This window comes from Xyrauchen texanus, chromosome 11 (assembly GCF_025860055.1).
Source record: "Xyrauchen texanus isolate HMW12.3.18 chromosome 11, RBS_HiC_50CHRs, whole genome shotgun sequence".
In the NCBI taxonomy this organism is placed as follows: domain Eukaryota; kingdom Metazoa; phylum Chordata; class Actinopteri; order Cypriniformes; family Catostomidae; genus Xyrauchen; species Xyrauchen texanus.
Window position 1 is genome coordinate 8,330,248 of NC_068286.1, and position 17,764 is coordinate 8,348,011.

The following is a 17,764-nucleotide window of genomic DNA, read 5'->3' on the forward strand; positions in this document are numbered from 1 at the left end:
ACTATATTTTCTATCATCACTCTACATTTCTAAAGGTCGAAATATGCTAAATCAAAACCAAAGGACTGACATAAACTTTAAGACAAACCAATAATAATACTGTAATTTCAGAGGCTCCAGGAAACAGGCTGAATTTAGCTGAACTTCTTTGAAAACAATCTAACAATCCCACAAATTATGTGCATAAATATACAAAGAGAAACCAGAGTACAAAGTTTCTCCATCATCACAATAATCCATAATCAACAAAAACATCAAGTTTGCATTGTTTCCTTATTTTTAACACACCGGTGATATTGATTTCTTGGAGTAAGTGTTCAAAATAAGGCATAGAACCTGAAATTCTCTTTAAATGTACATTAGCTTTCCCCCAAAATGAAAAAGAATCACACATTTCCCTTGAAGTATTACAATCATTCGCCATTGGCTTACGGATTCTCCACCCATGTCATTTCACACTGGAGGGCGCGCGCCGCTCAAAGAGGGCCTACGTCACGGTGCACGTTCACAATTTCCAATTCCCGTTGATGTTGCGTCGCTCAGATGAGCGCTCCACATTTGACCGCGCAATTGTACGCATACGACGTTATGTTTTTCCGTAGCGACCGAAAGAGCCCGTGGAGCAGCAGAGGAGAGAGTACTGCGCTATCCTTTACTTACTTTCCGGTAGGAGGCATCCAGCGCGGCGTTAACGTCACCTGTGTTGGTCTTAAAGGGAAGATAAACAGATTATTTTTCATTGTGTGTTACGAGGGACCAAGAAAGAGGCATCAACATCCGTCCAATAATTTTTAGGAAAGAGCCCTGAATTATTGTCATTTTATTATCGGATCTGGATCAATGTTCATGGGCTGATGCGGCCATGGCAAGTCTCATTCTCAGCGATACAAACCGGCTCCACCTGAAGAATATCTAGAGTAAAATATTAAACTGAAAAAGTATCATTGACTAAGTTCATCCGCGCGCATATGAGCTCTGGATATGCTGATATGAACTGATTTAAGCTGAATGTGTGTCCAATATAATGTGATTTTCGCGTTTCCTGGATATTTTCCTGTCACTATCACATAGGCAGCTGTAATACTGCAACTAAATACCTATTTTGGTTTGTATAGAGCTTTTAAAAGGCATATTTGATGGTTAAAGTGCGCACATTCCCACCTACAAGCCGGAGGAGAAGAAATCAGCTGACCACTAATAAATTCATTACCTCAAAAAGATATATCCTATAGTTTATCTTGTAACGCATAACCCTAAGGCTCATTTGGGACACACATATTTGCTATTGTGGATAAGGAGTCTTGGAGATGTCAGGCCGGCCAAGGACCACCTCATTTGCGGAGAGCTGCAAGCCAGTGCCGCAGCCATCAGCCTTTGGCAACATGAAAGTCAGCAGTAAGTATCATTTCAGCTACTCTCATATCATAACCCATATTGACCAAACAACACAAGAAAAATAAGAAATAAGCATTTGGTTATGATTAGGATATATCATATAGGCTATATATGATATAACATTTGTCATGTAATCTATCTATCCCCATAATGTACTTGCACCTTTGCATCAAGGGATGGATCAGGTCCCGTCTCATATCACATTTGCTGCATTCTGTAATAAGGAAGTACTCTACTTGAGCATCGTTGCACAGCTCAGTAGTTTTGAACTTTAGAGAAACCTATCCAAATGAAATCAACCTTATACAGAACAGCCATCAATGACAGTTTTAACATTGCAACCCTACTGGCTTAAAAACTACATGATGCCTTGGCAAGCCGATTTAGCTTTTAATGCACCCGGCATTAGGCTACTCGTTGTAATTGCATTTAGTAATAATTCAATTGGAGAACTCTACAATAGGTTTTCTAAAAGTAAGTTTGCCCATTACGGAGATGTCTATTTGCACATTTTAGGAGGAATGGCAGTTAAACAGCAATTACATTCTAACTGGCAAGAATCCCAATTACAGAACTCTGCAATTAAAATTTAAATATGATTTTCTTTAATACAACATTTATTGTAGAACTGTGTAATTGGAATTCATACTAGTAAAATTCTATTAGAGAACTCTTTAATAAGGATTTGTACAAGTAAACATTCAACTGTAGAGCTCTCTCATTGTAATTCTTACTTTTTAAAAGGAAATTATAGAGTTAAATTTTTGCAAGAATTCAATTGTAGAGCTCTGTAATTAAAAATGAATGGGTGTCATTGGAAACTTGACATGTAAATATTAAATTGTAGAGTCCTGTAATTGGAAATCTTACTAGTAAAACGTTGGATTAACGAGTGATTCTGTAGTCAAGTACTCTAACCCACAAAAAAAACAAGTACCTGTTTACTTGTAAATTCAAACGCACGTTCAAAACAACACGTATGTACGTGAAACTTATGTTTTGTTTTATTCATGAAAGTTACCAAGAATGGTTTCAAAATAATGTAACTTCAACAAACTGTGATTTTCTTTTGAATTTGTTTTTTAAAATAAAACTAAATGAACAATATGCATTTATAAAAATGGAAACTAAAAAAACATTGCCATTTACGCGGAGCTTAGAAACAAATTTCACATGTTATTACACACAAAAACAAGTGGTGAAAGTTTGCTTTTTATAAAATGGGCTCTGACGGGTTTTAAGAGATTTAACACACACACACACACACACACACACACACACACACACACACACACACACACACACACACACACACACACACACACACACACACACACACACACACACACCAAGGGCTGGACTGGGAAGTGAAATTGGCCTGGGATTTTACATGGCAACTGGCCCAAAACTTGTTGAGGGGGGTGGGGGTGAGCAAAAAGTTGTTGAGTGCTGTCCTTTTCTGCATTTGTGGTCCATTCTGCATTATGCAGCGGCTCATTTTAGCTTATTGCGGCCCATTTTGCGGGCGACCCACCGGCATGCTCAGTTCTCCCGATGGCCAGTCCGTCCCTGAATGGCCCCAAAGTGTGTCGGCCCACTGGGAAATGCTGGTATGCCAGAGTAACTGTCCAGCTCTGCACAGGTCTAATAAGCTCCGGGTTCTTTGTATCTTTCCCCCATAAAAGCAGATCCTTTGGCATTGGTTTGTATGACTTCAACAAGAAACAAATGGGAGTAGAATTTAATAGGAATCAAAATATGTGTCTAATTTTACCGGGTCTCTCTCTTGGGTTTGGTTTTCCTTTTGTAAAATTAATTTATGCACGTGGGGTTTGGTTAAGAAGTGATTCGGGTTGATTGGGGTCAGGTACAGATCTAATGACCTGAGAAGACCTCTATGACACACGTCCACATTGGCCCCAGTGGACTCTGTTGTAACTGTATGATTTGTAGAGAGATTCAGAGGGAAAATACTGTGTAATTCAGCGCTGCCCAAAGCATTCTATATTACTTGATTACTAGTGCTCATCCCTAGTAAAAATGCAATTATGATGAGTAATGCTGGGAATATTAAAAGATAATTTAGCCTTCTATACTAGATGGACTCGCAGGTGAAACAGCACACATATACACAGTGTGTCTGGTTGTTCACTAAGAGCTGGGCTGGTTTTAGTGCCCTAAGCATCTTGAAAAGGTATTGATTATAAGCCGTGGATTTCTTGCACACTTATCCCAAAGAGAAGTCATGCAGGTTTAAAACAACATGAGGGTGATGAGTAAATCATTATATTTTTGGGTGAACTACCTCTTTAATATCTCACTTCCTCTCTGGCTCAGTGTTATTTGCATAGCTGTAAGGGCTGTTAAATTGTCCATTCCCCCTTTGAACCCATGCTCCATGGTGTTTGATTGACAGGCCCCTCTCCTGAGTCTCAGCCCTGCTGGATCACTCATTTCCTGCACTAATGATGTATATCTCACCACTGCACTCCTCAGGAAAGGAGGATCAGAGAGCTGTGTGTGACTCACCTTTGACTCTGCTTTCCCAAATGTCTCAACCGCCCACCTAGTGTTCTTTTAGGGTCATAGTGGTCTTGACAATTGGGGAGGATATGCTTATGAATCACTTTAGATAGTGCGCTGATTAATGTGTGATCTGTATCTGAATCGCAGATTGAAATAATGTTTTCTAGGACAGAATTCGCATTTTACATTGAAACATTTGTGTAATTTGAGCTTTAAAGTTGTGTAAATCATGCTTTTAGCTGTAGAACTAAATTTCTTGGGGGATACTCCTCTTATTAGCCTAAACGTTATTGACATAATTCCTGTAGGTGTAATTTGCTTGTAAACATTACTTTGTGGATGCGCTGTTAACCCTGAAGTTGTCATTACTGAAATGGCAAGTTGTCTCAATCACTTGAAATGTAAAGCTTTGGGCTCATAACTGAAATACTTATGGTCACTGTAATTATCTTAAAAAATACATAGACTTAAGATTTTAAGTGTAAAGAACTCTAAAATTTTTTTTACAAAATTGAGACTATAGCCAGTACCCACAATCCCTTGCACTTGAATAATTAAATTGTTTCCTTGGTCAAATGGAGCATATGGGGTTATATAAATAGTTTGATCTATGTCAGTATTTAAATAGCAAATCTGAGTTAAGTCAACTTGCATCTAATTAGAGTGGTGGTGTAGTGGGCTAAACTGTTAAGCAGAAGGTTGCTGGTTCGATCCCCACAGCCACCACCATTGTGTCCTTGAGCAAGGCACTTAACTCCAGGTTGCTCCGGGGGGATTGTCCCTGTAATAAGTGGACTGTAAGTCACTTTGGATAAAAGCATCTGCCAAATGCATAAATGTAAATGTAATTAGCTCAACTTATATGGTTAAGTTCATTCTACATGAACATGAAGTTAATTGAACTTAATACTCAAGTTTTTGAAGACCCCATTACTCAATGGAATCGAGGGAAGGAGTTTACTCAATCAGTTGTGTGCAATCTTATTAGGGTTTTCAGTGTAGTTGGGTTATGACACTGTAGTTTGGTGTTCTTGTGGTATCCTGTAAAAGTTACAGGATTTATAGGTTTTACATGGTCATGACAGGAGTTGAAATATTGGATATGGCTTTACTTTGCGAAGATGTTATTAATCGATTTAGGCCTGTCGAGTTTATTTGAGATAACCATGATTATTGTGCTCTTCAAATTCCTGTCACATTTTGTCAGATCACACTGTCCAAATAAGGTCATGAATGCCGTGTTTTTTCAAACAAAAGTCTCAAAAGTGCTCCTTCATATGAAATAAGGGTTTTCGGGTTTAATCGAGCCTTAAAATAATGTGTGAAAGTGAATAATTTTGGACAGAAATACATTAGGCTAACTATTGCATGTTTAATATAATATAATATAATAATACAGGTTGACTGGGTTCCAAAAGATACAGTGTAAATGTTAAGTTGACCAAAAAGAAATATGTATTTTAAATATTTTGAAATAGTTTGATGTTTAAAATATAATTTTTCATTTCATTCCACCCCTGTTCAATATTTAAGTTTTTAAATCTTTAAAGAAATTCATAAATCCCTATTTTATTATATATATTCCAAGTTCAGTATAAATAAATGTTTTCTAAGCACATATACACCTTAAGAAGATGACAAATTGTAGGCCAATTAATCGTCTTAATCGTGACATGCACTAAAACAGACAATTAAATTGTTAAACGCAATTATTTGTATGACAATTAATCCGCAGCCAAATTTCACACAATGCATTTTCATCCTAAAGAGATGCGTGTAATGTGGTTATGCCTCTTTGAAACAAACAAACAATCCAACAAACACATCTTTATCTACACAGACATAAATATCCTGCCATTCTCAATCATTAAGATTCATCACATAATTCTGTCAGTGATCTATCAAATGATTCTTCACTTGTTATCATGGGGACTCATTGCACTCACACATTTAATTACCTAAGATCAGCATGGTTTTAATGTCAGGATTGGTTTACCAAACCAAAGACTTCCTTATTTGACTACAAAAACAAAAACATTACTTGGGTGTATCTCGTGAGCACTGTTAAGAATATTTGCTGGTCATATTTCACCCCAAAATCAAACTAAAGAAATATAAAATAGTATTTTGCATTTACAAAATCTAGGTTTCCGCCTCCCTAAATTATTATTACGTAATGCAAAAAATGCAAAATTAAAAAAATTATATTCTCATTACTGTAATGCTGGAAAAATCTAATTTTCATGACCATAATGCAAAAAGAAAATATTGATTTTCAGTATTATTTAAATTACAGTATGAAATAATGAGAGTGGTGGGAATGACAAAAAACGATGTAAATTAAACGTAAAATGTCTGAATGCATTATGGTAATGAGAACTGAGAGTCAATAAATAAATACAATAAAATAGGATTCATTTGTTAAGGCAAAAAAATTATTGCTTATTTTTTTCTTCTGATTTTGGGCTGAAATGTGACATGGACATGTTTTTTGTGAGATTCACCGGTTATCTGAACTGTTTGTGATCATGTCAGCAGGTGAGTGAGTGAGTGTGTATGTGTAAGGGAATGTGTGTTGCTGCATATGTGCTGCCAGCACGTGGCCCTGGCATGGTCTAATCAGCTGACAGTGATTGACTCCCAGCAGCAGTCTCACCAGCTGACTCATGCTGCTGCTGTAGCAATACCCAGGCCTGAGGCAGCATGACTTCCTCCACTGGGTGTGCCCTAAAGATTGGCTTCACCTGAGTGTTTGTGTGTGTGACATACTAATAATCTTCACGTGGCAGATCACTCTGTGTCTAAACCTGAAAATGTCAGAGCACATTTACAGCAGGCTGTATTTCATAGCTGGGAAATTGCATTTTATTGCTGACATTAAAGAATGTAATAGTGTGAATGTATTTATCACTGGCAGCACTACTATAGATAGTTTAAATAGAGCTGTTAATTTAACAAATTAACTCAGTGAGATAAATAATATAAAAAACCCACGATGAATCATTCATCTGGACCGTAACAATGAATTCGATCAACAGATAATTCAAGCTTGAAGTATTGCCTTCATGTTTTTACAAGTCTCCGTCAGATGGGGGCAGTTGGCACAACTCCAGTTGGACAGGCAACAAGCCACAGACTGCACAAGATTATTGTGCTTTTAATAATTTGATTGATTAATTTTTTTTAATTATAATTAAATTTTTTTTGTGCAAAATCTGTAAAATGTGATAACTGATCCTTCGCTAAACCATTGGTTAATGTTGCTGGCTGAGACCAGATTTACATATCGTCCTATGGGAATGAATTTGACATTAATTATTTGACATGTGTTGAGTGTTTTAAATGAGTCACATGTGCTCATAATGTGGTAAATATGAATAAATATTATTCTTATGTATTGCAAAGCATTTTTATCTGCTTTTTTGTGAAGATCTTGTTAAATTACGCAGTAACGTAATACATTTTCTTTATTTGTGACGCTATTGAAAGTAAACCTCCAAAAACATTTTACTGGATTTATTTAATTATTTATAATTTCTCTAAAATTTCACTTAAGTTTGTCCAAACACTCCTAACTTTCATTAGCCAAATTAGCCAATCTTGTCTGATAAAATGTTTAAAGGAATTTATTGGCTAAGTTGGCACTTGTCAGTAGTGTTTTAAAGGCATTGCTTGAAAAGGTCAAATTTCAGCTTCGAGTACAAAACTCTTATTGGTAGTTGAAAGCATCACCAAATTTGTCAGAAATCTTACAAATTTACCATGTATTAATACAACATTTATACAAATGGTTTTAAATTATAATATGGATGTAACGGGATTCGATGGAAAGGAGGAGGCGAGAACCGGCTTGGCAATATAAATAATATTTTTAATGATAAACTTAAAAAGACAAAAACACACACACATGATGGACATGTCCGTAAACTATCTCTCTCTCGTCGCACCACCGTCTGCCATCGGCCTTTATCGCTCTCGGATGCTTAATTAGCCGGATAAGGGACCGGGTGTGTATAATCACAACCCGGCCCCGCCCTCCACCCTGCCACAATGGAAAATAAAATAAGCATGCAACTAATGTGGTATGTGTAGAACTTTACAAATTCTGTAGGCATAACCAATTTCATGATTATATTATGTATATTCATGATTGATTCATTTGTATGTGTTCTAAGTAGCGCTAAAGGTAAGGGATAATAATTCTGTATATGATATAACATGATTAATGGTGTAGCTGTAACGATGAGAGATCTCTAAGACAGGCAAAGATTAAGTCCAAGCTGAGTCTTCTATTAAATGACTTGGTTTATCTGAATAGCTAAATGACTGGCTGTGTTGGATGGTGTCAGAGGAGTAGGAAGAGAAAGATGATCTGGGTAAATAATGGGCCGTGACTCAATTAAAATTCCATGCTGCGTAAGTTTGGGAGCAGAGATCTTTATTAGCTCATCACGCAAGTGTGTGTGCGCGCACACGCCCTCTGACTCATCACATTTCCCCGTGCTGAATGTACACTCCATCTACACTTTACTCCAATGCTCGCCTGAACTGCCAAACTTACACACACAGAGAGAGAGAGAGAGAGAGAGAGAGAGAGAGAGAGCACACTCACACCAGAAATGAGAAATGAATACTACCCTAAATATTATTTAAATTATTTTACTTGAAGGAATATTTCACCCAAAGATGAAAAAACTGTCATCATTTGCTCACCCTAATAATTATTTTTGTTTCAGACGTTAAAGTGCTAATTAGAATTTCCTTTACCCTCTTTTTTCCCCTTTCCACAGAGATGAATCTCTGAACTCACACCCAAGTAAGGTTGATGTTGATTGTTGAAATGTGTCATTCATTGAGAATATGAAATATGGACATTAAAGGAGTGATCATTATACTGATGAATTCAGGCTTCAGAACATCTTTGATTTTCTGAAGTCACTGATGGTCAGTTGGTGCTTTTTCCTAGTTGACAATGAGTGATTTCCTTGACCTTTGCGTTGATGTGGACTAGATCACTCTATAAACACTGATTCAGAATCTAACTTTGGTTTCCATTTTAAATCCGAAATTTCACAGATTAAAGGAATTCAATACAAGCGTAGTTCAATTGATAGCATTTGTCGCAAAGGTTAATTACCAAGGAAAAAACAAGTACAACTCGTTCCTCAATTATTAAAAAAAATAAGAAAACAATTGCGGTTGCAATAAGGTGCTTACAATGGAAGTGAATGTGGCCAGGCCATTAATGTTAAAATACACATTTGAAAGTATGACTACATGAGGTAAACATTATACGCATTAACATGATTTTAGTGTGATAAGGCGGGTTTTATCACAGAATAAGCCCGACAGGGTGATCAGGACCCTGAAACGAAGTGGATAACAACTGACTGACTTACATTATCCTGCTTATTACACAGCTACTAACCAAATAATTAAATAAATGGACATAAAATATTGATTTTTGTTTAAATTATGTAATTATGTGAGACTCTGAAATCCTCCTCCGGTTTGCTTTGGTGTCTATTTTGGAATTTGTATTTTGTCTGACTCCCCATTATCCCGCCTATAACAAGACTACTTGACAAATAAATAATAATGCACATAAAACGTTGATTTGAGTTTAAATTATTTGATTAGCTTATTTGTAGAGATCGCACATTTATCTGAGAAGCAGGAAAGATGACTCGCGGTACTCTGATGAGCAGCCAGATATGTCTTAATCCCTGGAAGTGCGGTTGTTACTCGGAGATATCAGACAGCTAGATGGCGCCATTGACTAAACAGAATCGGGTATTCAGGAGGGCTGTGTAATAAAATCTTATACAGACCTTATCTGTGCTACATTGTGTCCAATATTAAAACTTTGTTACCATGGTGACACAATGCCGATAAACTGTTTAAGCAGTTTTATCACAGTAAAGTCGTGTTATTGTACAATATTTACGTCTTGTGGCTACACTTTTGAAACCGTGTATATTGTAATGTTAATGGACTGGCCCCATTCACTTTATGAAAGTGCATTTCTGTAACTGCGATTTTTATTTTTTTATCGAAATGAAAATATTTTCTGTGGTAAATCAATATTATGATCTCAATTGAACTTAATTTGTGTTGTACCCAGAACATTGCTTTAAGGGCACCATGTGCTATCCATAAAAGGTGATTTACTCAAATTAAAATTCTCAAAAGTGTTTAGGAAGTTCCTGTTACTGAACCCGAGAGAAACTTTATATTATAAAGAGGGAAATACTGTTGTCAATAGAAATGAGAATAAACAGAGAAGAAAAAGGTATTTAATGAGTGTTTTAAAAGCTAATAAAAAAATAAATGCACAAGCACCTTTGAAATTGGGAACAACTAGTGCAGTATAATTCCCTACTAGAATGAGGTCTGAATGTATGAATATATTTCCATTTTCATATAGTCAAGTGGTTCCTCAGTGGTGTGAAAATCTAGTGAGGTGTGAACAATGTGTTTTACTTGAAAATGAGCTCATGTGAATGAGGACACAGTAGGCTCTTGATACACACACACACACACACACACACATACATACAGAATCACACATTGAAGAGCATAGTAACACCTTTAGCTCTTGTGCCTTTGTAAAATAAAAAATGAAATGAAAAAGCATGCTGGGGATATTAAACTCGACCAGTAAGGAGCATTGATGAAACAAAGGAATATTCAAAGTACATTTGCATGTAGTGCTTCTCTTTCATCTTATTCTTTAGGAGATAAAGATGGCAGTAAAGTTACAACAGTTGCTGTGACCCCCGGTCAGGGTCCCGACCGACCACAGGAGGTCAGCTACACGGACACAAAGGTCATCGGGAATGGGTCGTTTGGAGTTGTATATCAGGCGAAACTCTGTGATACTGGTGAGCTGGTGGCTATAAAGAAGGTTCTACAGGATAAAAGGTTTAAGGTAAGAATTTGCCCTATATTTCATTTATTTGCACAAATTTCACTCTAAAGCCACAGTATGCAGAACATGTGTATCTGAATTGTGACAAGGCCTATGGGGTGATTCTCATGAAACCTGCAAGAAAATGTCCTGGACCTGGATGATGAAGCCCTGTGAGATTATTTTCATTCTGCAGATTTTAAACTCGAATTATCATTATCGGAATGTGAAAAAAGATTGTCATTGTGAAATTCATATTACCACAATAATAATAAAAAAATATATTGATTTTTGTTTAAATTGTAAAGTATTTATACATTATAGTATTGCTCCTTTGGGATGAGTGGTCGACCAATAGTGAATTGTGGCAATAGCGATAACAAAGGTGGAGGAAAAGGCAGATAACTGATTAATATGCAGGTTGTTTTTTAAATTGTTTTATAGAATGTTAAAAACAAATCTTAGTCTTTCTGTACTAAAATGGGCATATACATAGACACTACAAGAGCAACCAAAATCCCAATAATAACCAGAAAAAATGAAGAGTTGGTGCATAAAGAAGACTTTTACCTATAACCTAGAAATACACTTACTTATTTCAGGACTCTGATTTTGAAATGAAAGATTGAGACAAAATATACACAGTAGATTAAGCAAATATATATATATATATATATATATATAAAAAAATTCTTCTCCGAAACGTATCCATAATTATTGGCTCCATTTTATTTTAATACTTTTTGCAACCTCCATTTGCCAAGATAACAGCTCTGAGTCTTCTCTTATAATGCCTAATGAGGTTGGAGAACATCTGGCATGGGATCTGAGACCATCACTCATTACTACTTAAATAAGCTTTCTGGCAGAGTCAGCCAGGTTTTGATTTTTTTATCTGTTGGCATTTGATGGTGTCCATGATGCAATGTATCCGAACAAGATGTCCAGGACCACTGGCAGAAAAACTGCCCCAACATTTTTTTTCCTTTTTCCAATTAATTTTTTTTTATTGATTCATAGATATATAACAAAGAAAACACAACATAAATACATTGAATAAAAATGTAACATCTAACCCCCACTATTACCCCTCCACCATCACCAACCCCACCCTGACCCCAACGAACATGCCTGTGGTCACATATAAGAACACACACACACACACAAAAAACAAACAAACAAAAAAAAGAAAACAAAAAATATCATAATCGTACATAATTAAAACTAAATTCTCTCTCCACAGCCCCTCGCCGAGAGTCCCCCAGAAAGCTAAATAAGCAACATTAAAAATCCATCATCACATTTAACCGTAGGCATTGGGTGGTACTTCATCTCTGTGTGTGCCAAACCCATCTCTGGTGTTTGCTGCCAAAAAGCTATTTTTTGTTTCATCTGACCATAGAACCTTTGAAAAATCTGTCTTCATGTATTTCTTTGCCCAATCTTGATGCTTCAACTTGTGAATATATTCAGTGGTGGTCGTGTCTCTGAGCACTTGACACCTTGTACTTCTGGACAGGTAGGATGCAGTTCTGGAATATGGGAGCATTGGAGGATAATGTGTTCCTGGTAGCTTCACATTTAATTCTTCATGTCTTTTGCAGATAATTTGTGCCTTTTCTTCTCCATGCATTTTTTGCGCCTCAGTTGACTATTCGCAACAAAACGTTTGATTGTCTGGTGGTCACACCTCAATAGTTTAGCTATTTCAGCTACTTGTGGGCATGCCAGTTAAATCATTTTTAGGTAATGAAGCTGCCTAATAATTATGCACACCTTGATATAAGGTGTTAGTCACTTTCACCACACACTCCCTCATAACACAAATACATTCCACCTGAAAAATATTGAATCCAATAAGTAATAATTGGGCATGCAGTGTATGTGTGTGTGTGTGTGTATATTTTATATATATATATATATATATGAAGACAAAAACGCCTTGTTAATGACAGAGGTCAGAAGAGATTGGCAGACTGGTCCAAGCTGACAGGAAGGTGAGAGTAACCCAAATAAACATGCGTTACAACAGTGCTATGCAGAAAAGCATTTCTGAACATTCAAAATGTTGAACATTGAGGCGGATGGGCTACAGCAGAATAAGACCACTGCGGGTAAGAACAGGAAACTGAGGCTGCAGTGGGCACAGCTTTACCAAAATTGGAAAGTAGACTATTGGAAAAACATTGCCTGGTCTGCCGAATCTGTATTTCTGCTAAAGTACACAAATGGTAGGCCCACTTCATCCTCAGTTTTCTGTTCTTGGCTGACAGAAGTTGAAGCCATCGTGGTGTGCTGCTTTTGTAGCCCATCCACCTCAATGTTCGACATGTTGTGCATTCTGCATATGCTATTCTGCACGCTACAATTGTACAGAGGGGTTATCCAAGTTACCGTAGCATTTCTGTCAGCTCGAACCAGTCTGGCCATTTTACATTGACCTCTGTCATCAACAAGGTATTTTCATTCACAGAATTGCCGCTCATTTGTTGTTTTTTTTGTTATTGCACCAGATATATATAAACTATAAACTCTAGAGACTGTTGTGTGTGAAAATTCCATGAGGTCAACAGAAATACTCAAACCAGCCTGTCTGGCACCAACAATCATGCCTTGGTCTAAATCACTGAGATCTCATTTTCTTGGTTGTTGGCGGATAGGATGTTCCAAGCTTCTTGGAGAATTCTCCACAGTTCTTCTGGCTGTCTCAGTTGATTCTGTCTCTACATGTAATCTCAGACAGACACAATGTTCATTGGGGGCTTTTTGGGGGCTATGCCATCTCTTGCAGGGCTCCCTGTTCTTTTATATTTTATATTTGCAAAAGTAATGTTTGGGAGTCTAATATTTAGATTTCCTATTGAAACACTAAAGCTTAAGATATATATAACCATCTTAAGACAAATGTTTTGTGAAACAACTTAAGGCTTTTGCACAGTACTGTGTATGTATATGTATATGTATGTGTGTATATATAACCAGAACATTTTTTGACAGATTGGACCTTATGAAGAACCATAAAGAAAAAGTTTATCTTTCACACCTAAAGTCTAAAGGTGACAAAAAATGTTAAGCTACTGTATATTAAGTTCCCCACCTTATTTTGTTGGCAGGTTCATACAGAATTTGTATGAAAAATCCAAAATCCTCCTCAATTATTGGGTTTACCAGCTGGACCCAATTGTCTCAAATTTGGATTTATTGATTTGTTATTAACTTTGACTCAAAAAGCAAGTGTACTTGACTCTGTTTCCACAATTCATATAGTATTTGATATTGATGATTATTTATCTCTCTCTCTTTCTCTCTCTCTCTCTCTCAACCCATATTTATGGACCAGAATCGTGAGCTACAGATCATGAGGAAATTAGACCACTGTAACATCGTACGTCTGCGGTACTTCTTCTATTCCAGCGGAGACAAAGTGAGTCCACTTTTAGACTCCTCATTCTTCAGTCATTTTGAGATGCACCATTTTATCTAAGGCAATGAAAAAACTTGCCCATCGGTTTCCAGCAAATACTTTTGTTAAAATATCACACTTGTATCATTCCCTATGGATGATGCACAAACATGACCGATTCTATAATTTTATCCAACGGTATTTGCTGATTTGGATTGAAACGTCCCATAAATACTTACCAGTATAAATTGTTCAATCTTTTTATTTTATTTATTGATTTATTTTTAAATATAATTGGAGTGGTGTGAATCTGAACTAAAGAAATGGAAGCACAAGTAAATTTATTAAAAGTAAAATAGTTATTAAAATAACGTTGCAAATTAAATGTATGATAAATGTAAAGGGGAGAAAAAAGTATTAAGAAAATGCAATCATTTATTTATTTCCAATTTGTAGCCTTAGCTCTGGATTTATTTAATTCAGAGAATAATGCTTTCATATTGCTGAAGTGTTACACTGTTCTCCAAGTATTTTCTGCATGTTTATTTATTAAAACTTTTTATATAAAATGAAAAGAGTAAACAATATTGAAAGAGATTGAGTAGAGTGATAACTGGCCACAGATGTTGCTAAGGTGCAGACTTGGAGCAGGTTTCTTTCCAAGTGAATTAGGGTGCGAGAGAGGATTGGAATATCTCAGCTGGCCGTTGTAATAGCAGTCACACTATACGGCTACGATGCTAACGCTGCCAGTATTTGGTCGGAGGCTGGAGATCATTGCAAAGGCTATTAATTGACCGTCTGTGAACATGTCCCGCTGAACATTGTAAGATTGCCGATTTTGCCCAGTGACGTCAGAAATCCTTTAGAATTCCTGAAATTTGTCTCAGACTGCAGAATCGTAGCCAAAATCGTACAGTCCCCAAATCGTACCTGCCTTAAGAGACACCTGCTGTCAAACACACTGTGTAGTACCTTTGTTGTGGTTTACAGTACTGGATGCTCATGCCATCCAGCGTTGATCCGTAGATGGGATTTTTGGTAATCCTGCAATAGCTGTTGCTCCAGGGAAAGCTGTCTGTCAAATCCTGTCACCCTGAGCTCAGTTGGAAACTTTTGATTGATGGGCAGCCCAGTATAGGAGCAGATAAACTGTTAGTCCAGCTTTATTTATACTGTATGACAAGTTCTGACTCGTGCATAGTCATTAACAAGGGAAATATTGTGTTTGTGTTTTGTGTGTGCGCACGTGAGAGATCATTGAGTTCAGGACTATGTTCAGAGTTCAGACTTGCCTTTTAATATATAATCTAGATGCAAATCACACAGATGTGATTTAACTTGTATAAGCTTCAGACTTCCAAAATCAACCACTTTAGAAACACCAAAAGTACAGAGTTTTTGAGATAGAAGAACCAAGGTACCACAATGTAACCTTACCCTAACCACAAGTATAAGCATAGTTTATGCTGTTCTCTCTCTATTGGTCTTTACAAGCCTCTGAAATGATTTAGCTGTGCATCAGCCCATAAGAACCATCGTCCTAAACCCGTCTAGTTCTGAAATGTCAGGAGGCTGACCTCAAAGACCCACATATACATAGTTGAACTGAGGAGGGAGCATACGGTTACTCAGTTATTCTTACATACGGTGTCATTACTTCTATAAGATGATCATATTAAAACGTATTGAACATTATTTACTATCCCTTCACGACTTTCAATATTAAACTAATACAAGGACACATGAACAAATGTTTGTTTATTTTACTTAATTAATTTGGACTTGTCCCTCCTTAAAAAGAAAAGAAAAATCGGGGTTCCTGTGAGGCACTTACAATGGAAGTCAATGGGGGCTTAAACGAACGTTTAAATACTCACTTTTTCAAACGTATAGCCACGAGACATAAACAATCATAAACATGATTTTATTGTGATTAAAATCACCTACTAACCTTTACTGTGAAAAGTTATAGCCAATTTTTCAACTTTGTTGCCATGATGATGTAATGTCAACAAACCGTAAAACCCTAAATTGACTGTAAACCTGCAACAATTTAAACTAATTTACAGCTCAGATAATACATGGGTGTTAGAAGAATTAATATGATTACTTTTATATAATTATAAGCCTTTTTTAAATGTTCCAAAAATTGTCCACATTCAATTCCATTGTAAGTGCCTCACTGTAACCTCGATTTTTGTTTTTAGAAAAGAAGGGACAAGTGGAAATAATTTTATGTGGTAGTCAACATTATGCCACAAATGCTGTCGATTGAGCTTAACTTGTATTGAATCTGGAATATTCCTTTTAAGTACAGACAGAGGCATTTTACCACCACTGTAACACAAACATATTCATTATGTACAACAGGACAGCGTGCTTGCATTGCATTGGCCAAGCTTTAAAGGCTTGTGTACTCGTTTGGAATATGTTTCTGGCCTCTGCGGCCTCATGTCTAGAGAAACGGGAGTCTTTGCCCATCACAGACAGAGAGTGAGAAGGTTATCTCATGTTTAGCCCCCCATTCACCCATTCTAGTATAATTAAATAGTGTCTGACTGTTGAAACTATATCCCAACGGCTCCCCTGGTGTCACAGAAACAGGAGCAGTTCAGTTATGTAACTTTGTCCAGACATGACACTCTCCCATTTACAGGGAGAACACTTGCCCTGTGCCCTCACCACAAACAAACACACACGTACGTTGGACCTTGTTCGTGGAAATGAATGAAAGTTCATGGATATTAGCTGTCACGCCACCCTTCAGTGACCAACAGTGCAACCTAGTCTCAGGAATAGCAAAGTACCATACTTCTTGTACTAATCATGGTTACAGGAAGGTGATTACACTGGAAGTGAATAGGGACGTCCATAAACATTAAAATACACACTGTTTCAAAAGTATAGCTATAACATTATACGTGTTAACATGATTTTAGTGTGATAGAATTTGCTTACTAACCTTTTCTATGGAAAGTTATATCCAATTTAAAAATGACAACATCCATAAATCCTGTAAAAGCAATTTTATCACACTACAATCATGTTATCATGTATAGTGTTTATTTCTTGTGGCTATACTTTTGAAACAGTGCATGTTTTAAAGGCACCTATTATGGCATTTAAAATGTTCCTAATATAGTTTTGGGAGTCCCCAACAACAGTTTTACATGCATGCAATGACAAAAACACTTTTGTTGTCTTATAATATGCATTTATGTTTACCTGATTTGCTCACCGACTCCCAAATGATTCATTCAACGACTCATTTTTCCAAACCCCTCCTTTGCGTGACGCTAATCTGCGGTGATTGGTCAGATGACCCAGTCAGTTGTGATTGGTATACTCTGTGCAGAGATTGTCGGAAACGGAACGGCCATCACCGCTTTGTAGTAAAAAAATCAAAATCAGAGAAGGAATTTGAGTTGATTTATGTTAGCGATCATAGCCCAAAGTTCGGTGGTAAACACCCAATCAGTTATTGTTTGCGTTAGCCCAACGCATAAACATATTGATAAAGCACTGCA

At 36.7% G+C, this 17,764-nt stretch overlaps 1 protein-coding gene across 1 annotated transcript in view; it reads left to right on the forward strand.

The window, feature by feature from the left end:
• Nucleotides 1-676: 676 nt before the first annotated feature.
• The window catches only part of LOC127652166 (glycogen synthase kinase-3 beta-like), a 31,478-nt gene continuing 14,390 nt past the window's right edge, over nucleotides 677-17,764 (forward strand). The window contains exons 1-3 of the mRNA XM_052138228.1: nucleotides 677-1,395; nucleotides 10,659-10,852; nucleotides 14,172-14,255. Of these exons, the coding sequence (XP_051994188.1) occupies nucleotides 1,308-1,395; nucleotides 10,659-10,852; nucleotides 14,172-14,255 (366 nt within the window). The 5' untranslated portion in view covers nucleotides 677-1,307. The remainder of the gene's footprint in view (nucleotides 1,396-10,658; nucleotides 10,853-14,171; nucleotides 14,256-17,764) is intronic.